Raw genomic sequence first — 26,015 nt, forward strand, 5'->3', positions numbered from 1 at the left:
ACTCGCACGCAAGAGCAAGGGTCTGTTCGGAATGGATTACATTATGCGGTTGACAAGACGTTTGGGGCTGTGATTGATTCAGTGGCTGAGTGTACGCAGATCCGCATTGTGTTAGGACAAGGCTCGCTCGCTCGCTCGGGGAATTATGCCGTGGGATTGACAGGTGCCGGGTTTCTCCCCGAGTTTCCAAATCCAGGACGTGCTCAGCCATGATAGCGACTCACCCGCGAGTAATCACCAAAACCACCGCGACCGCCTGCAAAACCGTACGTATTTTCCAGATCCTCGCGAGTTTGCTTTGTGGAGTGGAGTCTCTGGAGCTCAGGGGTTAGAGCCCTCGCCTCGCGAGCGAGAGGACCCCGGGTTCGATTCCCGGGCAGGTCAGGGCGAGACATTGGGCAAGTTTCCTCACTCCACACACACACACACACACACACACACGCCTGTGTTTACCGGCAGTCAGTGGGAACCCGGTTGTTAGTCGATTGTTGATCAGTAATAAACCCTTCGAAAAAATAATAATAATAATTTGCTCACTCAATCCACGGCTGTTTGTGGGGACGCTGCTGTGCGCAAGTGACTTGACGCCTTTCGCCCGCAAGGTACACAGTCATTGCACTTTACAGCGTATCCTGTGAAGCGCTTTGAGCCGTGTCGACGACGTGATCAGGCGCTGTGTCAAATGCCGGGATTATTAGCATTATTATTATTATTATCTTGCTTTGAACCTGAACGCAAACAGTTCAGTTCTGCTTTCCAGGTTAGAGCGAGCAAGTCAGTGGTTGTGCGAGTAAAAATAAACACACGCACACGCACACGCACACACACACACACACGAGCAAAAGAGTCAGCATTTTGCATCTCAGCCGAGGCTGGTGCTCGATGAGTGTGATGTGAAAGGCGCTATGCAAATGTAATCTTGTTGTTGTTGTTTAGGCCAATTGTATTTTATTTGCTATCGCGGCGGTTTGGAGTTTTGGGGGTGAGTTGATCGGGGGAAGCACGAGGTGTAGTGGCCGTGTCTTCAGCCTTAACTAAGTCCCTAACTCCCTGCCTCAATCCCTCCGCCTTTTGGGCTGTCTTTATCTATCTTCAAAACCCTACCTTAAAAACCGACTGCATCGACCGCGACTATGTCCAACCCCCGCCTCCCTCTCTTCCCCTTTGCTCGGAGTCTTAACCCCACCGCTGTGCAGAGCTCCGAGACGCTATCCTATTCAATGGATCATAATAATAGTCCTTCCATTTGACGCAGCGCCTTATCACGTCTTCGAGACGTCTCATAGGGCTTCACAGGATACGCCGCAAAGTGAATTGACTGTGTACTTTGTGGGCGAAACGCAAGGATTATTATTATTATTAGACAAGTTAAATTGTGTATTGTATCGCTGTGTGTGTGTGTGTGTGCGTATGATTCCTTCCTCGCGGTATATATCTGAGCGAGTCAGGGACTGGAGTCAGGACTTTCACTGCTGCTCAGAACTGTGCAGTTGCTCCTCTGTAAATCAGAGATTAGGGACATCACTGTTCATCACACAGAGTGATTGAGAGAACAAGGTTTTTATTCCTGGCGTGTGCCGCTCCACCACTTTCTGCCTCGTCAGTGAGTGTACACATATTAGGAATAAATTCAGCTCCTATCTTGGCCCTTTGGGTTCGAATTGAATAATCCGCTTCACTGAGATCTAATTTGTCCCGACTCCGAATCTGTAATGCGCGCACAGAGCCATCTCCACGGTGGTTCCTTCACATCTCGGCAACGCTAAAGTAACGTGGAAATTAACCCCCCTGGGGGTCAAAAGGTTGTTTATTGAATTCAGCATCAGGCACTCCATAACCATCGATTCAATCATTCCTTTTAAATATCACTGTAAAATGTCGGGAGCACACTCAATAATACTAACAGCAATCCCTGCATTTGACACAGCGCCTCGTCACGTCTTCAGGACGACTCAAAGCGCTTCACAGAATATACACTGTAAAGTGTAGTGACTATATTTTGTGGGCGAAACACGGCAGCCAGTTGCGCGCAGCAGCGTCCCCACAAACAGCCGCGGGTTGAAGTGACCAAATTATTATTATTTATTTTGAAGGGATTATTACCCCCGGAAAGAGATCCACCAATCGAGTAACAACCGGGTTCCTACTGACTGCCGGTAAACAGAGACGCGCGTGCGTGTGTGTGTGTGTGTGTGTGGAGTGAGGAAGCTTGCCCTACATTTCGCCCTGACCTGCCCGGGAATCGAACCCGGGTCCTCTCGCTCGCGAGGCGAGTGCTCCACAACGACGACAACACCACAACAACTACAACAACAACACAGTGGGGACACTGCTGTGCGCAATCGGCCGCCGCGTTTCACCCACAAAATATACAAAGAATTCACTTGACAAGAGTATCCCGCGAAGCGCTTTGAGTCGTCCCGAAGACGTGATCAGGCGCTGTGTCGAATGCCGGGATTATTATCATCATTATTGTCATCATTATTATTGTTACTGTCAGATAATAAGCCGCTGAGCCGAGGGCCTGTCTGCCCGTTCGGGTGGATGTTAAAGATCTCTCGGTACTTCTAAAAAAAGGAGGATTTCCCCTCTCCCTCCCTGTGTCCTGGCCAACAGTCCCCCAGATAAAATTCAGCCATTCGCCTCGTAGCTGCTGGTGGGATATTGCAGTGTGCAAATTGGCTGCTGCATTCGCCCACTGCAGTAAAATTCTGCTTCGAGATGTTTTGATGACGCGATCAGGTGCTGTATCAAATCATTATCATCTCCAATGGAAGACATGTTTCAGGTTGCTTCTAAAGGAACTTTTGGGATAGATCTCACCGTGATTCAAATGAAAAAAAAAAGCAAATGACGCCTTCCCTTCACGTCAGAAAGACACCCCAGGGGACGATTCGGGGGTTTGGGACCCGAGCTGGGAGTTGGGGTCAGGAGGGCAGGGTAGGGGTGGGTAGGGGGCAGGTGGAGGTGGTAGGATTTTTCATCCAAACCCAATCTTGTGAGCTTATGGATATTAATGTGAGTTGTGTTGTAATTCTCGAAAGAAATGGGTGTTTCTTTCTGGTTGTGTGAGGCTGTCAGTCCTCGCGATCAATTGGGCGTTCAACCTCATGGCTGTTTGTGGAGCCGTGAGAGGCACAGAACCACTGCTCTGTTGACGTTAATTACTGGACTTTGAGACCGTTTGACACGCCACAGGGCCAGGAAATGCAAATGCCTTGTTTCTGTTGACAGTTTCCGACTCCTAATAAACCTTCCATTTGTATCCTGTGAAGCGCTTTGTGACGTCTCGAAGATTATTATTATGATTACGATTATTACTACTGTTCAGGAAGTGGCGTCCTGTCTCAATGATTTGCTGGCGAGGATGTTGCTCCCAACTGTGACGGGAGAACAGCAAAGGTGACGATAGATTTAAATTGTCAAACAACAATTTACAAGGGTCTTTACCGGAGATTAATTTTCCATCAGAAAGTGTCAAAATCGATGAAGGAATCCTTGCACTCGAACAGCGCCTTTCGCATCGGACGTCCTCCTGACGTGAAAGGCGCTGTATCGAGCGTAAGGAATTTTTTAGTTTCATTTGCTCCAATTGTCTTGCGTACTGTAACGTGCAGTGACTACGTGGAGTCCTGTAGCGTTATTGACCAGAGCGGTTCGATTCCCGGGCAGGTCGGGGCGAAACTTTGGGCAAGTTTCCTCACTCCACACACACCCACACACACACACACAACACGCGCCTGTTTACCGGCAGTCAGTAGGAACCCGATTGTTAGTTGATCGGCGGATCGCTTTCCGGGGGTAATAATTCCGTCAAAAAGAAAAAGTAATAATAATTTGGTCACTTAATCCACGACTGTTTGTGGGGACACTGCTGCGCTGTATCAAATGGAAGGATTATTATTATTATTATTATTATTTTTACTGTGATGACATCTGTTTGGAGGATTGTTGGACAGGACGCAGAGGTATAAAAACGGCCAGTGTCTGTGCCGTAACCGTTTTATGGAACTCCAGGTCTCGAAGCGGAGCAGAGTGCTGCCGATGTCCTGCCTGGTATTCGTGTAACTTTAGCAGAAAACAAGATGAATTGGCTATTCATCTCGTTACTGTGTGTGGGACGCCACTGGCAGAGATTAGCTGAACTGTTTGCCTGCGTAACGATTGTTTTTGGACTTCAAAGTCTAGTGGAACTCAATTGTACGGAGAGCTGTGAGGTGTTCAATACACTACAGGAGTCCTGAGGCTTCGTAACCACTAGTGCGCAAATGGGCTGCCGCGTTTCGCCCACGAAACGTGCGGTCGCTACGCTTCACGGTGTGTGTCCTTTGAGACGTCTCGACTCAGCGCTGTATCAAACGCGAGGATCATTATTTGCCGCTGTTTAAGATTGGGCAGCGGCTTCGGTGACTCAGCCACGATGTCATTGTCGTTGATTCTGACCGCTTGTAATTTCATAATCAAACGCCCGTCGCCGCTTCCGCTGCACAGTAATTGTGCGCGTGCTATCGATTCCGAACCGTTGACGAACGAGTGCGGCGCTGGCGAGCTCGATGCCGGAAAGGCCTTTTTTAATTATTCCAATGGGTTCGGAGTCCCTTTGCTATCGGCAGCAAACACAGGTAAACTGCCGCGGGTTGTGCTGGTTGTGCGCTCGCGCGCGCTCTCGCGTGTGCGCGTGTGGTTACGCGTGTGACAATCCCACGGGTTTTACGGCTCGAGAAAAAAGTGCCGCAGAACGGCAAGTAATTGGAAGGCGAGCGATCTCTTCTTCGGGACGCGTTGGAAGGATGTGCATTACGATTGAAAAAACACGCACACACGCGCACGCGCACACACTCACGCACAGGCACTCACAGACATATCGATCCCAGCAAAGACTCTCTGCTCTGGCCAGATTTACTACAGACATCTATTATTCTACTTGTTTGATGAATCGCTGGCATCGGACCTGCGTGTATAATGAAGTGGAGACTGCAGGGGAGTGTGGGTTTTTTCTCCTTCTGCCAATCCATCTCGTGCAGTAAAGTCAATAGTGCTTTAGCTTGTTTCGATGACCCTCTTCGTGTTTCAGCAGAAATAGCTGGGTCGCTCATCGACCCCTTTTGCTCCATTTACACACACACCTTATCCCTCTGGATATTAGCGAATAAACCACTCTGCGGATCAGGCCTGGGACTCGGTGCGTTATACGCAAAGGAGGGAGGATTGGAATGTGGTAAGTTCCCGCCGCTAGAATCGAGTAGGTTTCTTGTTTGAGCCCAGGCCACCCCGGCTTGGGTTATGTCCCATTTCAGCTCTTGATACCAACAGCAGCAACGGCAACCGCTTGCGCCCTTCACGTATGATAGCAGGAGAAAGCCGGTTGTTAGGCGATGGGCGGATGGCTTTTTCCTGGGCTAATAAATCCTTTAGAAAGCAAACAATAATAATAAACTGGTCACTCAATCCCCGGCTGTTTGTGGGGACGGACGCTGCTGTGCGCAGTTGGCTGCCGCGTTTCACCCATGATATACACGGCCAATTGGCTTTGCGGTGTATCCCATGAAGCGCTTTGAGACGTCTCGAAGACGTGATGAGGCGCTGTGTCAAATTCGAGGATTGTTGTTATTATTATAAGAATTTTCTGGCGAAATTAGACCAAAGTCCGTCTAGTTCGCCCTCCACCATCCCGGCCGTCGCTCGACATGTCGTGTCCCAAACTACACTCTGTATCCCCGAGGTATTACTTTCTAGCGGAAACCTATCTCGTTTGTTCTTGAAACACACAACAACTTCTCTCTCCCTCGGGAACCTGTTCCAGCAGTTTACTGCTCGCTCCCCGAAATAATGTTTCCCCAGGTGTGTGTCTGAATTTCCCCCCTCCTTCAATCGCAGGCCGTGCGTGTCCTCTGGTTCGACTGTTCAGCGCAAGATAAAACGGCTTATTGTGATCGACATGATCGGGTCTCTTCAGAATCTTAAAGACCGTAATCATATCACCCTCTTCTCCAGTGTGAACCTGTCCAGTTTATTTAATCGCCCCTCGTAGACCAACCTCCTTTGGTTGCCCTCCTCGCTGTCCAAAGGGTTCTGTCCTTGGTCCCCCCCCCCTTCAGCTTGGACATGCTCCCTGTGGGGGAAATCACCCACAGACATGGAGTCAACAGTTGAACGTCAACCAGACCGAGGCTCCTGTTTGGCTCCCGTCAGCACCTCCTCACCTCAGGCGCTGACAGCATCACCATCCATGGGGCTCACTCCCCCTCACTGAGCCAGTCCTGAACCTTGGGGTCTTGTTTGACCCTCAACTGTCCTTTCTACCCCACATCTGTGCCATGACGCACTCTGCCTTCCCCACCTCCGCAACGTCGCCCGGCTCCGTCATCGTCTCACTCCGCAGGCCCCCGAGACCCTCACATTACATCTCAGCTCAACTGCGCAAACTCATTGCTTGTCGGCCTCTCCAACTCCTCCCTCTTCCCCCACCCTGTGGAAGTCCAACCCGCATCTGGTTTGCCCAACTCGCTCTTGAGGAATATATTGGATTATTACGGCAGTGCCGAGGGTTGACTCTGAAGAGATGAGAGAAAGCTGAGTTCAAATGTTTCTTTTGATTAGATTTGGGGCAATGGGGGCTCTGCTGGTTCCTCACTGAGACATTTGCATAATCACTTCAATCAGAATTGAACTTCAGTGGTTCAATAAAAGGATTTTTTTTTGTTGTGTTTTGTTTTTAATTGTTGGCTCGACTCTGAGCTCCAGCGGACTGGAGTGATGAGATTACTCACTGTGTATATCAAAAAAAATACATATATATATATATATTCTTATAATTTATTGAATTTAGGAAAGTTGGCTAAAAATAAACTGTATATGTGACCCGTTTGCGAGGTGCAGCAAGTTGGTAATGCAAGAGTTGAGCGCTTGCCAATCCATATGAGTGGTTAGAGAGAGCCCTCGCCCCGCGAGCGAGAGGACCCGGGTTCGATTCCCGGGGCAGGTCGGGGCGAGACATTGGGCAAGTTTCCTCACTCCACACACACACACACACACACACACGCGCGCCTCTGTTTACCGGCAGTCAGTAGGAACCCGGTTGTTAGTCCATTGGCGATCGCTTTTCCGAGGGTGATAATCTCTTCAAAAAAAATAAGAACAATGAATCGGTCACTTCAGTCCACCGCTGTTTGTGGGGGACGCTGCTGTGCGCAATCGGCCGCCGCGTTTCGCCCACAAAACATACGGTCAATTCGCTTTACAGTGTTATCCTGTGAAGCGCTTTGAGACAGTCTCGAAGATGTGATGAGGCGCTGTGTCAAATGCCGGGAGTATTATTATATTATTAATGTGGGTAATTGCAGAGCTGGGGTTATCTCACTAACTATGTGCTGTGCTGTAATAGATAACACACCTTCTGCCCTGTGGGTTGAAAAACGAAGAGTGTTAATTATCACCCGTGAGGCTGTTTAGCGCGTGCATTGAGTTTAACAACCTTATGATATATAACCCAATACTGACTCTCTCTGGTGTGTGTTGGAAGGATATTTCCTGCCCTTCTCAAGAGCAGCACCAACAAAAGTATCCACCAACCACGCATGGGAGGAGGGCGGGGAGGGTAGGAGGGCGACCGAAGGCACGGTCGAAGAGGAGGGTCTTGAGACAGGCCTTCGAGGTGGCGTGGGAGGGAGCGAGATGAAGGGAAAGTGGGATGCAGTTCCAAAGGGTGGCGGCCTCGAGGCTGAAGGGAGAGGACAGGGGCTGCAGAGTTCTGGATGGAGGGAGGAGTGGGCAAGCCATGAGTTTGCACAGTCGAGTCTGGAAGTAATGAAGGCGTGTGCGTGTTTGGGGGGGCCAGCGGTGTGAGACAGTGGCGGAGCCGGGCGACGTTGCGGAGGTGGGGAAGGCAGAGCGGTTCATGGCGCGGATGTGGGGTAGAAAGGACAGTTGAGGGTCAAACAAGACACCGAGGTTCGGGACTGGCTCAGTGAGGGGGAGTGAGCCCCATGGACGGCGATGCTGTCAGCGCCTGAGGTGAGGAGGCGCTGACGGGAGCCAATCAGGAGAGCCTGGGGTGGGGGCAGAGTGGCTGAAGGCCCGATCGCCAATGGTGGGCGGGTGGGGCAGGGGACGTGAAGCAGACCAGAGCCCGCCGAGCCGAGGGAGCGGGCAGGTCGGTGGGGGCTTAGGAGGTCGCAGAGGTAGGGGGCAAGGAAGACCATGGAGGGCTTTGAAGGTGAGAACCAGGATGTTGAACTGTATCCTCAGAACCAGAGGGGAAACGAGAACAATTTTTTTTTGCCCAGAGAGTTGTTCCCGTGTCTGGAATGTGATGCCTGAAAGGATCGTGGAAACAGATTTGATAACAGCTTTCAAAATGGGATTTGGATACATATTTGAAAAGCAAAAAATTTACAGAGCTAAGGGGTAAGAGCGGGGCTAGTGGGGCTAGTTGGGGTAAGAGCGGGGCTAGTGGGGCTAGTTGGGGTAAGAGCGGGGCTAGTGGGCTAGTTGGGGTAAGAGTGGGGCTAGTGGGGCTAGTTGGGGTAAGAGTGGGGCTAGTGGGGCTAGTTGGGGTAAGAGTGGGGCTAGTGGGGCTAGTTGGTAGCTCTTTCAAGGAGCCGACACAGATGGGCCAAATGGCCTCCTTCTGAGCTGTAAGATTCTACGATTCCACGATTCTAAGTTGAAGAGAACTTTTTTCCCTTCGAACCCCCCCCCACACCACCCCCCCCACCCCACACCCCCCTACCCGCCCCGACCACAAGCCACACCACCCCCCCACCCCCCCACCACCCCACTCCCATCCCCCCACCCCCGAGCACACCCCCACCACACCCACCCCACCACCAAACCCCACCCCCCCCCACCACCACCACCCAGCCCCTCTCTCTTTTCTCCACGGGGTTTTAGAAAGCACGTCACGCTTCCAGCATCTGCCCATCCATAGTGTTCAAAATTATAATCAAACTGCTTTTCGTACACACAGATGTCTCTTAAACTCTTCTTTATGGCTGTGTGTCAGCCGGAGCAATTTGCGTTGTGTTCCTTTTTCTCTCCTCCCCCAAAAGATAAATATTTATTACTCGCAGCGATCAATAGTCTTCGAGAGCGTTCAACCCGAGGAATTTGTCTTTTATTCTTGAAAATTTCCAGATTTTCCTCATTTATTTTCCTTTTATGTAAATCTCAACGAGCCACTGACAGCCACCAATTAGTGCAGAGTGAATAATTTATTCCTCCAAGCTCGGTAATTAGCAAGTGCACGGCACAATTGACTTGTTATTTTAATTTATTATGCATCCCATGGCACTGTTTGGGAGAAGAGAAGGGCGTTTCCTCTCTCTGGCCCCAGTGTCCCGGCCGTCAATCCCCCAAATAACACGGATTGCTCTCCTCGCAGCTGTTTGCGGAACATTGCTGCGCACGAACCGCCGTGAGGTACACCGTCGCGTTTCGGTCGCAAAATGTAAAGAGTCGCTTCACTTCACTTCACGGCGGGTCCCGTGGAGGGCTTTGAGCCGTCTCGGAGACGCGTCAAACGGGAGGAGTGTTATACGTCCGGTGACGTCCTCTGAAGCGCCTTTTTTTTGCGCGGGTCGCTGCCGTTATTTCGTTCTGCCGCTGAACCGCTTCCTGCTTGTGCGGCGCCACGTGACGCTGGCGGTTTTATTTTTTCCCCGGCCTGGCTGATGTCTCAGCGAAAGCGCTCGGTGACTCGCCGACGTTTTCGGGTTCGTTTTTTTTCCACGGGCGCCTCAATCAGAGAATTGAGGTCAAATCCAACGGCAACAGCAACAACAACAACAGCAAAATTACATTTGTACCGCGCCTTTCACGTCGGGAGGACGGACGTCCCAAGGCCCTGGGCAATCAGTAATATTGATTGTCCGTGATAAATTCTTTGGTAGTGCGCTCCATTATCTACGTTTAAATGTTCCACTGCAATGTCCTTGAGTACCGCAAAGCCACAGGAATTTACAGCACAGAAAAAAGCCTTTTGGCTCATTTTGTGTCCTTTAAATGAACAATCCGTTCAGTTGCATTTATCTGCTGTTTCCCCATAAATTAATGTTTTTGAGATGTCTATCTTTCTTCCTCTCGTATAAAAGCAAACAACTCCCATTCTCTCCCCCCCCCCGCCACCCCCCCGCCCCCTCTTGATTAGCTCCCTTGCTAATCAAGTTGTATTGATACCCTCTGGTCAAACACTCACTGACCAATGCTCATAATTTCTCCCTATCTGCCCTATCAAAACCTTTTGTAATCACGAAGACTGTTATCACGTCTCCCGCAATCCTCTGGGACACTGAAAACAGGTCCAGTTACACAAGATTGGTCTGCATGAGAAGCGTCCCCCCCCCCCAAAAAAAAAACAGGTCACTCAACCCACGGCTGTTTGTGGGGACGCTGCTGTGCGGAATCGGCTGCCGCATTTCACCCACAAAATACATAGTCAATTCCCTTTACAGTGCATCCTGTGAAGCGCTTTGAGACGTCTCGATGACGCGATGAGGCGCTGTGTCAAATGCCGGGATTATTCATTTAATCCGATCACTCCAGAAACACGCACCTGCTTCTCCGGCAAACTGTTCCGAGAAGGAGAGATTGAGGGAAGGGCTTGAGAGATTTGATTACCCTCCGGGTAAAGAAAAACTTCCTGATATCTGTCCTGAAATTGGCCTTTACCATTCTAAACCCTCCCCTCTGCTTCCATCCCTTCAGCCAATTCTGATTCCGCATCTGTGTCTCGCCCTTGATACCCAGTGATCACAGTTTGCACTTGGTACAGCGCCTTATCACGTCGTCGAGACGTCTCAAAGCGCTTCACAGGACAACTGTATGTTTTGTGGGCGAAACGCGTACAGCCAATTGCGCACAGCAGCGTCCTCACAAACAGCCGTGGGTTGAGTGCCCGAATTATTATTATTATTATTATATTTATTTATTTATTGAATGATTTGGAAGGGATTATTACCCCCAGGAAAGCTAATCGACTAACAACCGGGTTGGGGAGCCAACGAGGAAAGCTGCATCAGTCCTGCAGCCTCCTTGAGTACGATGGATGTGACTTGCCGAATGGAGTCCTATTGAGAACAGCGAGACGCAGAGTTGGGTGAGCATTTAGCGCTCAGCCCCTTTATCTAAGGTACCAATAGATTTCAATGGAGCGGATTACTGCACACGGAACAAAGCCTTCGAAAAGAACTAGAGGAAATCAGACGTAAGAGGTGGAATTAAATCGTTTGATTCTAACCGAGTTCAACCTTGGCTTCATTGAAACACTTTCGCTTTCCTTCATAATTGTCAATTACTCTGAAGCATTGTCCTGCCTCCCACGAGCGACATTTTCAACGTAGTGATAAATCATCCTTGTACTCCACACACGCGCCTCCGTCTACCGGCAGTCAGTAGGAACCCGGTCGTTGCGGATCGCTTTTCCGGAGCTGATAATCCCGTCAAAGTAAATAAATAAATACATAATTTGGTCGCTTCGATCCCCGGCTGTTTGTGGGGGTCGCTGCTGTTCACGATGAGAAGCACAACCATATCTCATGTGTATGATGTCCTGGTTACACGTCTCATATGACTGTAGCAGCCTCACCGGCTTAAGCTGGAAACGAGGGCAAGATAGCGTGGGGAAGCAAGGCCAGGAAAGGGCCATTACAACACAATAGTAATGGTAATAATAATAATAATAATCCTCGCCTTTGACTCAGCGTCTCATCACGTCTTCGAGACGTCTCAAAGCGCTTCACAGGTTACACTGTCAAGTGAATTGACTACGTAATTTTGTGGGCGAAACACACGCGGCAGCCAATCGCGCACAGCAATGTGGATTGAGTTACCAAATTACTATTATTATTATTAATATTATTTGAAGGGATTATTAACCCCCGGAAAAGCAGATCCACCGAGCGACAAACAACCGGGTTCCTACTTACTGCTCAGCGCCTGATCGCGTCTTCGAGACGTCTCAAAGCGCTTCACGGGATAACCGGCGGTCGAATTGACGGCGTGTTTTGAGGGCGAAACATCGACGGTTCAGAGTTGCGGCTGCTGACAGTTCGCTTCACTTGTTGTCTGGTTTGATCAATGTCCACGACAGGGCTTTTAATATTCCATCCGCGATGCTTGGAGCCTGGAGGAGGAACCAGGAGAGCATCATTAAAACACACACCATGAAGGTCCTGTGGCCCAGTATTCTCTGGGGGGGGGGTTTTAAGTCAGCGGCTGTTAGAGGTTCTGAGAATTACAAAACGGCCTTCTACTCCAACATCATCTCGGAGACTGAACACAACCCAAAAATCCTTTTTTCCACCACCCACTACCTCCTCCGTGACCCCCCCTCAGGCCTCCCCAATCTTCACATCAAAGGCCAAGTGCGAGGAGGTCATGGACTTCTTTTCTACTAAAATACTCAACATCCGCCAGGCAGCCTCATCCACCTGCCCCTTGTCACCCACCACCACGCCCTCTCTGCCCCCCTCACCCTCCTCATCATCTGCTCCTACCACCACCCCTTTTCTACACTCTTTCCTCCCCATCTCTCCCTCCTCCCTCTCACCCACCATTACCTACATGAAACCCACCACCTGCTGCCTCGACCCCCTCCCCACCAACTTGCTGGTCACACAGCTCCCCCTCCTCTGCCCACTACTGGCTGACGTCATCAACCAGTCCCTCTCCTCTGGATCAGTCCCTGACCCCCTCAAAACTGCTGTCATCACCCCCCTCCTGAAAAAACCCTCCCTAGATCCCTCAAACCCCGGCCACTACCGCCCTATTTGTAACCTGCCGTTCCTCTCAAAAGCTCTAGAACGTGTTGTTGCCAATCAACTCCGCGCACACCTCTCCTCCCACTCCCTCTTCGAACCCCTCCAGTCCGGTTTCCGCCCACAGTACAGGGACTGCGCTTGTGAAAGTCACAAACGACATCCTCTTTATCTGTGACCAGGGCTCCCTCTGCCTCCTTGTCCTCCTGGACCTCTCCGCGGTGTTCGACACAGTCGATCACGCCATCCTCCTCCCCCGCCTCTCCTCCGTCATCCACCTCAGGGGGACCGCACTCGCCCGGTTCGAGTCCTACCTCACAAACCGCCAGCAGTACATCTGCACCAACGGCTTCTCCTCCCGCTCTCACCTGGTTACCCGCGGGTACCCCAAGGATCCATCCTTGGCCCCCTCCTCTTTCTGATCTACACGCTCCCTCTTGGGGATGTCATCCGCAGACATGGGGTACACTTCCACATGTACGCGGACGACACCCACCTCTATTTTTCCACCGCTCTTTGCGCCCCCCCCGTCCCCTGATGTTCTGCCTATCAGATCTCAGGGACTGGATGAGCGCAAATTTCCTTCAGCTGAACGTTGACAAGATGGTTTGTATCCTGGTCTGTGCAGAGTTTGCTGGCCTCAGCCAGGACTGTGTGGGGTCAGGATATATTAGCCCCAGGGTCAGGATATATTAGCCCCAGGGTCAGGACCGGGAAAGCCACCCAGCTTCTCAAGTCCACATTCGCCTATAAATCCATATTACACTCCATTTCATAGTAACTCCTGTGAAAAAAAATATAATAAATATAAATAACAAATATATAATAATATATAAAATGTGAAATAGTAACTCCTGTGGAAGCAGTTTGAGACATCCTCCTGACGCAAAAGGCCTTGTACCAAATGCAGAGATTATCATGTTGTTATGATGATGATGATGATGGTGGTGGTGGTACCAGGGATGAGTGACCTCAGTTACGTGGAGAGAACCAGAGATGTTGGGATTGTTCTCCTTAGAGCAGAGAAGGTTAAGAGCAGATTTAATAGAGCTGCTCAAAATTATGAGGGGTTTGGAGAGTAGATCGGGGAGAAACTGTGTCCACTGGAGGGTGGGTCAGTAACCAGGTTTAGGATAACTGGACAAAGAACCAGAGGGGAGATGAGGAGACATTTTTTTCCCAGGAGAGTGGTTACAGTCTGGATCCCACGGCCCGACAGGGGGTGGAAACCGATTCAACAACAACTTTCAAAAGGGATTTGGATAAGGACTCGAAGAGGAAGCATTTGCAAGGATGTGGAGAGAGAGTGGGGTGGGGGGAGTGTGGGGCTGATCGGGTGGCTCTTCCGAAGGCACGATGGGCCGAATGGCCTCCTTCTGCGCCGAAATATTCTGTGATCCTACAGTGACGATGGTTAATTTCGGACCAGCGAGACACCGTCACAGCATATTTGCATCAGGACCCAATCACGGAAATAACAGCCTTCATGATTCAAGTGTTTTTAAAAAGAACATTGACCTGTGAGTGGTTTTCGGCCGTGTCTTACATTGTACTTTCTCGTACTTGATTGGAAATTGGTTAACCGGTTGAAACACTTACCAACCCCCGGTAAGAGACCTTAGGCGAGACAGGGTCTTGCCCAAGGTCTCGCCCTGACCCGCCCGGGAATCGAACCCGGGTCCTCTCGCTCGCGAGGCGAGAGCTCTAACCCCTGAGCTCCAGGACAGGGCCCCACTTATAATAAGTATATTATGCTACTTTGAAATGCTGTATATGCAAACACCCGCATTTGGTCCCACAACAAACAATTGGCTAAAGGCAATTTAGATGCAGTATAGACTGGTGGATAGGAATGAATGTTATCAAGTGAATTTAAAACAATTTCCAAAGGGACACTGTGATGAGACCTATTCAATTCCGACACACAGACAGACAAAGTGGGGAAATTACTAGAGATAACAATGGAATACTTTAATATGGTAACCAGATGTAACACAAGAGATCACAAGAGAGGATCACGATCACGACGCTAACAGTACAGACCAGCGTTAAGAATTTGCCTGCTCCTAAACCGCACGCAATCTGCCTTCACCGTGATAGTAATAACAATAAGCGTAATAAAGCCTGTGAAGTGCAGGGTCTGTGTATCTTAACAAATGTAGTAGTAGTCGGAGACCACAGGATTTTTTGCTCAAAAGCCCGTGAACCAGGTGCAAATTCAGAGCGGCTGCGGTACCGCGAGTGGCCAGAGCGGGGCACTGCAGCACGCGTTTGAGGTGCCCTCACTCACACCAACATAGGAACATAATAATAATAATAATAATAATAATAATAATAATTAACCCTCGCCTTGGACACGGCGCCCGATCACGTCTTCGAGACGCCTCAAAGCGCTTCGCGGGATACGCCGTCAAGTGTAGTGACTGTGTATTTTTTGTGGGGTTTGCCACTGGGCGCCTTATTGAGAGAGAGATAGAGAGAGAGATAGAGAGAGAGATAGAGAGAGAGCGCGAGAGAGAGAGAGAGAGAGAGAGAGAGAGAGAACTTGCTGTCGAGCTGCCAAACACTTCCAGCTCTGGTTTGCGTTCACTTCTGCTTTGCTGGAGTTTTCGATCCAAAGATCGGATGCTCTGCTGAACGCTCTGATCGCATTGGGAATGCGGACTGCATCTCTCTCTCTCTCTCTCTCTCTCTTTCTATCCCTCTCTCTCTCTCTCCATCTCCATCTCCCCCATCTCCCTGGCACCTTGGCTTTGGGGCAGGTTTGGTGAAACTCTGTGGGACGCGACCCCCACGTGACGGGCGCTATATGAATGCGAGTTGTTGTTGTTACTTCGCCCCTAAACTCTGGAAGTCTCTCCCTCAATCCCACCACCTTAACCCCCCCCCCCCACTCTCCCCCCCCCCCCCCCCCCGGCTCGGTGTCGGACACCCCACCAAGTTTGTTGTGAACAGGGATGTGTCTCTTCTCTCTCTCTCCATCTCCTTTCCCCCCCAGGAGTGGATGATGGAAGGGGGAATTGAAGGTGGTGATGACCGTTGCGTGCGTCCGTGTGCGGTTGCAGAGAGAGAAAGAGAGAGCGAGAGAGAGAGAGCGCCGAGGGGAGGAGGAGAGAGAGAAGGAGAAAGAGAAAGCGGGAGGAGAGCGAGCGAGGGAGATGGAGAAGAAAGAAGCGGGGAGGCGGCGGGCGGGCGGGCGGGTGGGGGGGAGAGAAAGAAGATTCTCATCAGGATAAGGAACACTATTGTTTTCTGTGCATTTGCCCCGGTCTGGTCAGTTCTGGCTACTTCCTTGGTCTCATGGGGGGGGGGGGGTGTGGGGGGGGGTGTGAGGAGAAGGGTTTAGTTGCTATGGAACAAGCCATTGGCTCTGTTTCTTTTTTTTCCACAAAAATGTATAAAACAAAACAAAAATAACAACAGAAATCCCTTTGAAATCGTTTTTTTTTTTGGGGGGGGGGGTTCCTTTTGTTTTTTTTGGAACTAAAGCAAAAAAAGAGAATCAAGTGATGATGCTGTCAATTTGGTACCTCTGATCGCATCCATCCTCCCTCCCTCCCTCTCTCTCTCCCTCCCTCCCTCTCTCTCTCTCCTCCCTTTTTCTCTCTCTTCCCTCCCCTTTTCTCTCTCTCTCTTTCTCTCTCCCCCCCTCCCCACCACCACAACCCCCCTCTCTCTCTCTCTCTCTTCCCCCCCCCCTCCCCAACCCTTCTCTCTCCATCTCTCTCTCTCTCCTCCCCTTTTCTCTCTCTCTCCTCCCCTCATCTCTCTCTCTCTCTCTCTCCCTCTCTGCCACACACACAGACACACAGTCACCACCTCCCATTCCCCCCTTCCCTCATCCACTCCTCTGGGGGAAGGGAGAGAGAGAGAGAGAGAGGCTGTGAGATGTGAGCAGGGCTGGAGGCTGCTCATCCTATTGCCAAAGGAGAGAGAGAGATAGAGAGAAGGAGAGAGAGAGAGAAAGAAAGGACTACGTGCTGTTGTCCATCCAACAAACCACAAGCCATTCAGGTCATTCATTCGTTGGTCGTGGATCTCAGAGGGAGAGAGAGAGAGAGGGAGTGAATGAGGGACTGAGTCAGAGGACTATTTCAGAACAAGTTGCTGTGAGAATTCAACCTCGAATCCCAACGCTGAGGCAGTAAACTCCAGGTCTGAGGTTGGACGCTCTCTGGACCTTCTGATCTCCTGACTGGACCTCCACAGAGAGAGAGAGAGAGAGACTCACACACTCACAGGGAGAGGGGTGAGGGGTTTGCATCCCTCCTCGGGGTCTCTCTCTCTCTCTCTCTCTATTTACTACGTTAAAAGAAAAAAGAACAACAGCCAAACAAACCCACAGCGAGAAGGAGAAACCATCGGAGGGATCGGTCGGAGTCATCTGAACTCGCAGTCTCCCGCCCCCGAGCAGGAGATAGGTGGTCATCCGGAGCAGAAGCTGAGCCATCTCCATCCTCCCCTCCTCTCCTCCTCCCCTCATCTCTCCCTCTCTCTCTCTCTCCCCTCCTTTCTCCCTCTCTCCATCTATCCCATCCTTCTCCTCCTCTCCTCTTCTCCCTCTCCCTCTCCCTCTCCTCTTCTCTCTCCATCTGTCTCTCCCTCCTCTTTCCCTCTCCCCATCTCCTCTATCCCTCTCCTCTCCTTCCTCTCCTCTTTCCCTCTCCCCATCTCCTCTCCTTCCTCTCCTCTTTCCCTCTCCCCATCTCCCCTAACAATCTCGTCCTCTTCTCCCTCTCCTCTTTCTCTCCCCCCCTCTCTCTCTCTCTCTTCCCTCTCCCCATCTCTCTCCTCTCCCTCCCTCTCTCCCCCCCTCTCCCCCTCCTCCCTCTCCCTCTCTCCCCATCTCCCCCCTCCCTCTCTCTCCCCCTCCCTCCCCCTCCCCTCTCCCCCTCTCTCCCTCTCTCCCTCTCTCTCTCCCTCTCCCCCTCTCCCTCTCTCCCCCTCTCTCCCTCTCCTCCCTCTCCCCATGGCTTCCCTGTATCAGAGACTGACCGGCAAGATAAACACCTCCCGGTCCTACCCCGCCCCAGCCGAGGCCAGTCACCTCCTGGGTGGTCAGTGTGTGGATGAGAATGGTACCAAGGACAAGACCCTCCATCCCCAGCAGCTCAGCACAGCCACAGCTCAGCCTGACCGCAGGAGCCACTGTGAGGACAGTGTAAGGTTCTTCACTGATCATCTCTCCCTCTCACCCCCAGAGACCGTGTGTGTGTGTGTAAGACATATGTGTGTGTGAGCCCTATATATGTGTGTGTATGTGTGTGTAAGACATATGTGTGTGTGAGCCCTATATATATGTGTGTGTGTGTGTGTAAGACATATGTGTGTGTGAGCCCTATATATATATGTGTGTGTAAGACACATGTGTGTGAGCCATATATATGTGTGTGTGTGTGTAAGACATATGTTTGTGTGAGACATATATATGTGTGTGTGTGTAAGACATATGTGTGTGTGAGCCATATATATATGTGTGTGCGTGTGTCAAATGTGTGTGTGTGTGAGCCATATGTGTGTTTGTGCGTGAGCCACGTGTGTGTGTGTGTGTGAGAGCCATATGTGTGTGAGCCATATATATGTGTGTGTCATATGTGTGTGTGAGGCATATATGTGTGTGTGTAAGCCATGTGTGTGTGAGAGTCGCGTGTGCAAGCCATATGTGCACGTAAGCCATACATCTGTGTATGAGAGCCATGTTTGTGTCTGCCCAAGCCATGTGTGTTTGTGTTTGTGTGAGCCATATATGTGTGTGTGTGTAAGCCATACGTGTGTGTGAGCCATGTGTGTGTGTAAGCCATATATGTGTGTGTGTGTGTGTGTGTGAGAGCCACGTGTGTGTGTGTGAGCCACGTGCGTGTGTGTGTAAGCCACGTTTGTATGTAAGACATATGTATATGTATGAGCCGTACATTTGTGTGAGAGCTGTATGTTTGTGTTTGTGAGCCATATATGTGTGTGTAAGCTAAGTGTGTGTGAGCCACGTGTGTGTGTGTGTTAGATGTATGTGTGTGAGCCATGTGTTGTGTGTGTGTGAGCCATGTGTGTGTATAAGACATATGTGTGTGAGCCATGTGTGTGTGTCTGTGAGCCATGTGTGTGTATGTAAGCCGTGTGTGTGTATGTGTGTAAGCCGTGTGTGTGTAAGCCATGTGAATGTGTGTAAGTCGTGTGTGTGTGTAATCCATATATGTGTGTGTAATCCATATGTGTGTGTGTCTAAGCCGGGTGTGTATAAAAGCCGTGTATGTGTGTGTGTAAGCCTGGGGAGTGTGTGTGAGCCATGTGTGTGTGTGTGTGTGAGCCATGTGTGTGTGTGTGAGCCATGTGTGTGTGTGTGTGTGTGTGAGCCATGTGTGTGTGTGAGCCATGTGTGTGTGTGAGCCATGTGTGTGTGTGTGTGAGCCATGTGTGTGTGTGTGAGCCATGTGTGTGTGTGAGCCATGTGTGTGTGTGTGAGCCGTGTGTGTGTGTGTGTGTGTGAGCCGTGTGTGTGTGTGTGTGAGCCGTGTGTGTGTGAGCCATGTGTGTGTGTGTGTGAGCCATGTGTGTGTGTGTGAGCCATGTGTGTGTGTGAGCCATGTGTGTGTGTGTGAGCCATGTGTGTGTGAGCCGTGTGTGTGTGTGTGTGTGTGAGCCGTGTGTGTGTGTGTGTGAGCCGTGTGTGTGTGAGCCATGTGTGTGTGTGTGTGAGCCATGTGTGTGTGTGTGTGTGTGAGCCGTGTGTGTGTGTGTGTGTGTGTGTGTGTGTGTGAGCCATGTGTGTGTGTGTGTGTGTGAGCCATGTGTGTGTGTGTGTGTGAGCCGTGTGTGTGTGTGTGTGTGTGAGAGACTGGGAACGTGTGGGCAGTTAAATAGACCTGATAATGAGATACACAGAACTTGTCTATTGCGCCTTCTCTCCCCCTCTCAGCAAAATTTACGAGGAGTTGAATAACAACCGCCACAGTGACAGTGACTCCCTCCCCCCGAGTGCCAGTGTGGTGTTGTGTGGGAAGCGTGTGCGTGCGTGTGCGTGCGCGAGAGAGAGAAAGAGAGAGAGAGAGAGAGAGAGATTGAAAGGGTTGTTGTATATGTTGGGTATGTTACTGGGTGAGGGAGGGAGGGAGGGAGGGAGGGAGGAGGTGATGATCTGTGTCAGGCCCGGGACAGGGCTATTTATGAGCCAAACCGCAAAAAAAGCAGCGGAAACCCACCATAAACCTGCGGCTGGAACCGACACGCGTGAACCTTGACGACCGAGGTCGAGGTGGCGAGATCGGGTCATTTTACCCGTGCGGACAGAGGGAGGGAGGGAGGGAGGGAGGGAGGAGAGAGAGAGAGACGGGGTGCGGTGGGGGGGAGATGGTATAATGTGCTTTTCTATCATAGCCATTCTCTCTCTCTCTCTCTCTCTCTCTCTCTGTCTCTTGCTATGTAAATGCAAGTTGTGGTTGTCGCTTTACATTGGCGGGCGGGTGTGGGGGTTAGGGGTGGGGGTAGGGGTGGGGGTTAGGGGTGAAAAGAACGGGGAGGGCTGGTGGGGGGGGGGGGGGGGGGGGCAAAGGAAATTGTTTTAAAAAGTTGTATTTGCATATTGCCTTAGCAATAGCAGTGTGTGAATCATTGATGAGCCGACCTCGGTGTCTGATTAGTGCCGGAGTTAAACCTTCACCATAACCGCTCTCTCTCTGGCCTCTGGCTCCCTCGCTCTCTCTCTCTCTCTCTGGCGCTCTCTCTCTCTCTCTCTGTGACTCTCTCTTCGCCTCTGTTGTCTGCAGTCTGTCAAACACACACACCACACACACACACACACACAATACCGTGACAGATGGCTTGTCAGTTGTGTTATTATTGCTGCTAATATTAGACAGGAACCGTTCCAATGAGGCCGGGCAGTGATGGTGATTATTTTTTCATTGTGTGTGTGTGTGCGTGCGCGTGCGCGTGTGCGCCTGTGCGCGTGTGTGTACGCAGTCGGGGGAAATCCAATCAAAAGTCCTACGAGAAGAATGCATTCCATCTCGATCCCCGACTGTTTGCTTGTGGGGACGTCGCTGGGCGGTCACTACGCTCTACGGTGTGGCCCGTGAAGCGCTTTGAGACGACTCGAAGGCGAGATCAGGCGCCGGGTCAAAGGCCGGGCTTGTTCTTATTAAAGCTCTGGGACGCTGCCCAGGGTGAGACGGGGGCGCAATATAAATGCACGTCGTTGTTGTTGGCGACAAAAAAATATTGCGGTGATGAAGTTGTGTGAGGAAATGCATTGCAGCGGTAAGAGCGTTACGTTGCGATAAGGCGCGATATCAAGTGCGAGGATTATTATTGCCGTTATTATTAACATTATTACATGGCTTTAGATCTGAGTAGACCTGCCGTAATAATAATAGTAATAATAATAAGAAGAAGAATAGTAATAATCCCGGCATTTGACACAGCCCCTCATCACGTCTTCGAGACGTCTCAAAGCGCTTGACGGGACCCGCTGCAAAGTGTAGTGACTGCGTGTTCCGCGGGCGAATCGCGGCAGCCGATCGCGCCCATCCCCCAGAAACAGCCGCGGGTTGAAGTGACCAAGTTGTTATGAGTAGTATTTTTTTGGAAGGGATTATTTGCGATTCTCTAAGCCGCTGCATTAGTGCATCGCTGACGTATAACTTCAGTGTCAACAGTTATCGGACAATGGGTCTCAACCGGTAGAAAGTTTCTGCACCTTCCAATTTAATTTGAAAGACTTCAGATGAGTTTTGCGTCAGTAATCAATGTACCAAACATACGCTGAAGCCTTTCATACAGCTCATAAGTGAGATTTATTGCAAACAGTGGAAATGGAATGATACTAATTTGTTGGGGGAAATGTAATAGTTGATGCAAAACGTTTAGAAACGTGCGGCACATTGTGAATAACTTCTTCGTCTGAAAGAAATGCTGGCGCGGAATAGTCATAAGTCGGAGAATTAACAACAATTTACACTTAACACAATACAGATTTGCCTTTGTATACTTAAGGGTATAAATCAGGCATTCAGCCTCTGCGCCCCCGAACTCTGGGACTCTTACCCCGCAATCCCTCCGCCTCACCCCCTCTCTATTGCCTCCTTCAAGTCCCGTCCAAACACCTTTCTCTTCGACCGTCCCACCCCCATATCCGCACCCCCCCCACCCGCCCTGCCCGCCGCCCTTCCGGACCCCCGGCTCCCAGCTCGAGGGCAAAGCCCTTGATCGTCCAGCGCCCTGGGATGTCTCGCTGACGTGAAGGGGGTGGGATTGTTGCTGTAGAATTGGTCACTCGCTTCGTGACTGTTTGGCGAGATTGTGGCTGTAACATCTGCCCACAAAACACTGCACTTTACAGAAGAATATCCTGTGAAGGGCTTTTGTTTGATGCAGTCCCTCTTCCCCCCCCCCACCCAATGTGAAAGGCACCGTTTCAAACGCAAGGATTTTTATTAGTATTATTAGTATTCATAATAATTATGATATCTTTTCCTCTTGGGTGTTTTGCACAGAGAGTACGTAGACTAGTTATTATTTGTTTCTTTTGCTTTGAGCGTGACAACTATTCTCTTGGTATAAGCCACTTGTACAGTTCATAAAATCATAGATTTATAGACCATATTATTACTATTTCTTTACAGTATTTATTATTATTTCTTTACAGTATTTATTAATACTTTACAGTATTTATTATTATTTCTTTACAGTGTTTATTATTAATACTTTACATTATTTACTATTAATACTTTACATTATTTATTATTATTATTATTACTTTGCAACGTATCCTGTGAAGCGCTTTGAGACGCCTCGAAGACGTGATGAGGCGCTGTGTCAATGTCAGGCTTGTTATTTTATTGGCTGCCTACAAAATACACAGTCCCTACCGTTTACAGTGTCTCCTGTGGAGCGCTTTGAGATATCCTCCTGACATGAAAAGACAGACCCGTCTGCATCAAAGGCAAAGATTATTGTGGTTACTTTTATTATGATGGCGAGACCTCGGATAACAAAATTTAGCCTTAAGTGCGGACCACACGGTAACTCATCGACTGACTCAGCTTCACAGACTAACAGATTCTCAGGAGGATGAGACAAGAATAAACATATATATATATATATCTATACACATTAAGGAAAAAAAGGAAAATATTTAAAATATGAAATGTAATAGTTTAACAGCATTGTTTGAACTTCAGTTCAGATCGCAACCTTATACCCCACTTGCTGTGGGTGTTGAGTTCCTCCCTCCTGTGTGTAGGTGTCTACGTACACATCCCTCGTTTGTAAGGCATTAAGTATTTATTGGATTTGCTGCACTGCTGCCAAAAGGTTTCATGTTCTTAATGGCTGATGTTATGAGAAAGATACCCACTCCGCACCCTCAAGCTCCAGCACCTCCCAACGTCTCTCGTCTCCTGCCTCGTTCCTCGGGTGCCTTCCCTCCGCTCGGCTAAAGAACTCGGGCCTTTTGGTCGTGTGTGTGTGTGCGTGTGCGCGCGGGCGGGCGCGCGGGGGTGTGTGTCTTGCACCGCCTTCGGTGGCCAAAAGTTTAGCGACTATCCCTTCCTCTACCACTCTGTCTCGCCTCCTCGCATTTGGGGAATTCTCAAGACCCTCCTCTTCGGTCACCCTCCTACCCCCCCCCCCCCACCCCACACCCTCCCTCTCCCCCGCCCTCCACCCCCTCCTGATCCCAACCCAACAGCTCGAGCCACCAGATCCCTGACCGTCCAGCGCCTTGGGAGGTCCTCCGTGTGTGAATGTCGTGGGTTGTTGTTTTGCCAAATCTACACTAACCCTCGACATGATTCGGAAAGGAAAGGAGAATATTTGAGGCGTATGAACAGCTTTCCCAATCCAGTTAATAGTTTCGTTCTCTTAGTTTTTCTTTATTTACGCTGCAACTTCCATCGATTCCCAACTGGAAATTGCCAAGGACGGTTACAGGGATTATATTGAGGAAACATTGGTTAGTCATGTTTGTTTGTTTCTTTGTTTCTTTGTTTGTTTGTTTGTTTGTTTCTGAGCTATTAAAATATTTGTTCAGCGCCAATGGATATGAGGTCGGAAATCCCACCCGTTCTTAGGCCCGTAACTCCAGTTTGTCCTGAAGTTTAAGATCCGTGAAACATTCTCACTTTTGTTTCTAATTTGGAAGTCAATTGGCAGCTTTAATATTAATATTACAGTGGGGTCCCTGGAGCTCAGGGGTTAGAGCCCTCACCTCGCGAGCGAGAGGACCCGGGGTTCGATTCCCGGGCAGGTCAGGGCGAGACATTGAGCAAGTTTCCTCACTCCACACACACACACGCGCGCACACGCACACACACACGCGCCTGTGTTTACCGGCAGTCAGTGGGAACCCGGTGGTTAGTCGATTGGCAGATGAATCGCTTTTCTGGGCTAATAATCCCTTCCCCAAAAATGCGGTCCCTCAACCCGCGGCTGTTTGTGGGGACGCTGCTGTGCGCGATCGGCTGCCGCGTTTCGCCCACGAAACACAATGCTAATTTACGTCTGTGCAGCGCCCTTCACATCGGGAGGACGGCCCAAGGCACTGAACGTCAGAAGCAATTCCGAGCTTCATCGTCCGAATGATCAACTCTAAACACGAGAGATAGGCCGTCCATTCACTTTACGGTGTATTCTGTGAAACTCTTTGAGACGTCTCAATGACGTGACAATGCGCTGTATCAAATGCAAGGTTTTGTTATATTATTATTTCATCCTAAGGGCAGTGTCTCCAACAATACCCACATGGATTATTACGTCCTGATGTGGGGCTTGAACCCACAACTTTCTGAATTAGATTTGAGAGGGCTACCAGCTGAGCGAAGTTTCTAAATCCTATCTCGTGCTAACATCTTGCGCTGCGACAGAGTAATAGAAAGGGTCAGTCATCTGCCGCTTGCGGGAAGCCGGGTAGACGTAATTTGATCGTAAATATAATGGCAGAAATTTTATTTTGGACCTGCCGGGGGAAACATATATCAGCCTGATGTTCATCAGGGCAGGAACCGAAAGTATCCACACACAGTAATTTATCTTCTACAGGTCATATCCTGGGCTCTCTTTACACCACATTACCATTTCTCCAACCCCAGCAAAAATATCTTGAGCTCATGCTCTCGGCTCGCTCTCGCACCCAGTGGGAGGGAGGGAGTCCTCACGAGTGAGAGGACCCGGGTTCGATTCCCGGGCAGGTCAGGGGGAAACGTTGGGCAAGTTTCCTCACTCCCCCCCCACACACACACACACACACACACACACACGCGCCTCTGTTTACCGGCAGTCAGTAGGAACCCGGTTGTTAGTCGATTGGCGGATCGCTTTTCCGGGGATAATAATCCTTTTTAAAAAAAAATAATAATAATTCGGTCACTCAACCCACGGCTGTTTGCGGGGGACGCTGCTGTGCGCGATCGGCTGCTGCGTTTCGCCCACAAAATATACAGTCAGTTCACTTCACACTGTATTCGGTGAAGCGCTTTGAGACGTCTCAAGGATGTGAGGTCAATTATTATTATTGTCCACCTAGGATAACAATAATAACAATAATAATAATCCCGGCATTTGACACAGCGCCTTATCATGTTTTCGAGACGCCTCAAAGCGCTTCACAGGATAGACTGTAAAGTGTAGTGACTGTGTGCTTTGCGGGCGAAAACACGGCAGTACTGATAATAACAATAGTAACAATGCAGGCACGGCAACTGATAATTACTGACTATTTTTATCAATGGCGTGGCTGCATTATTTATCAGTGTGATAATTATCACAGCGCGTGTCCCATTTGCATCCAAGGTCTCTCTGCGAATATACAAATTATAAGGCTCCGTATCAGCTATTCCTTTAGTATCTAAAAGCCCCACAGAGATGAAAAAACGCACAAACTCTGGGACTTTGGCGTCGGCTAAAACTGAACATCTCACCTTCTGTCAATTGCTTCCCTTTTCTGATCGTTCCTAATGAGGAGGAAGGTATTATTAGCCATCAACACGAGAACAGCAACTCATTTAAAAGTGGGTAAACCCTTGTGTCGGTGTGAATCACGTGAAAAAAAAACCTCCCAAACTGCAGACTCAGCTGAAATCAAGAATAACTCCATGACATCAGACGTTTAGTCCTATAGCTCAGGGGTTTGAGCCCTCGCCTCGCGAGCGAGAGGACCCGGGTTCGATTCCCGGGCAGGTCAGGGCGAGACATTGGGCAAGTTTCCTCACTCCACACTCACACACACACACACACACACACACGCGCGCCTCTGTTTACCGGCAGTCA

The 26,015-nt window shown here is 50.0% G+C and overlaps 1 protein-coding gene across 2 annotated transcripts in view; it reads left to right on the plus strand.

Annotated features, from left to right (window-relative positions):
* The window catches only part of LOC103189623 (dipeptidyl aminopeptidase-like protein 6), a 200,011-nt gene that overhangs the window by 39,862 nt on the left and 134,134 nt on the right, over nucleotides 1–26,015 (plus strand). Inside the window, exon 1 of one of the 2 annotated variants that reach the window (XM_042332320.1) lies at nucleotides 17,686–17,916. The exons of the other annotated variant lie outside the window; for it this stretch is intronic. Coding sequence (XP_042188254.1) covers nucleotides 17,725–17,916 — 192 coding nt within the window. The 5' untranslated portion in view covers nucleotides 17,686–17,724. Of the gene's footprint in view, nucleotides 1–17,685; nucleotides 17,917–26,015 lie in introns of those variants that run through there. 2 annotated transcript variants of the gene reach the window in all.

Source organism: Callorhinchus milii, unplaced genomic scaffold (assembly GCF_018977255.1).
Source record: "Callorhinchus milii isolate IMCB2004 unplaced genomic scaffold, IMCB_Cmil_1.0 Scaffold2, whole genome shotgun sequence".
Classification (NCBI taxonomy): domain Eukaryota; kingdom Metazoa; phylum Chordata; class Chondrichthyes; order Chimaeriformes; family Callorhinchidae; genus Callorhinchus; species Callorhinchus milii.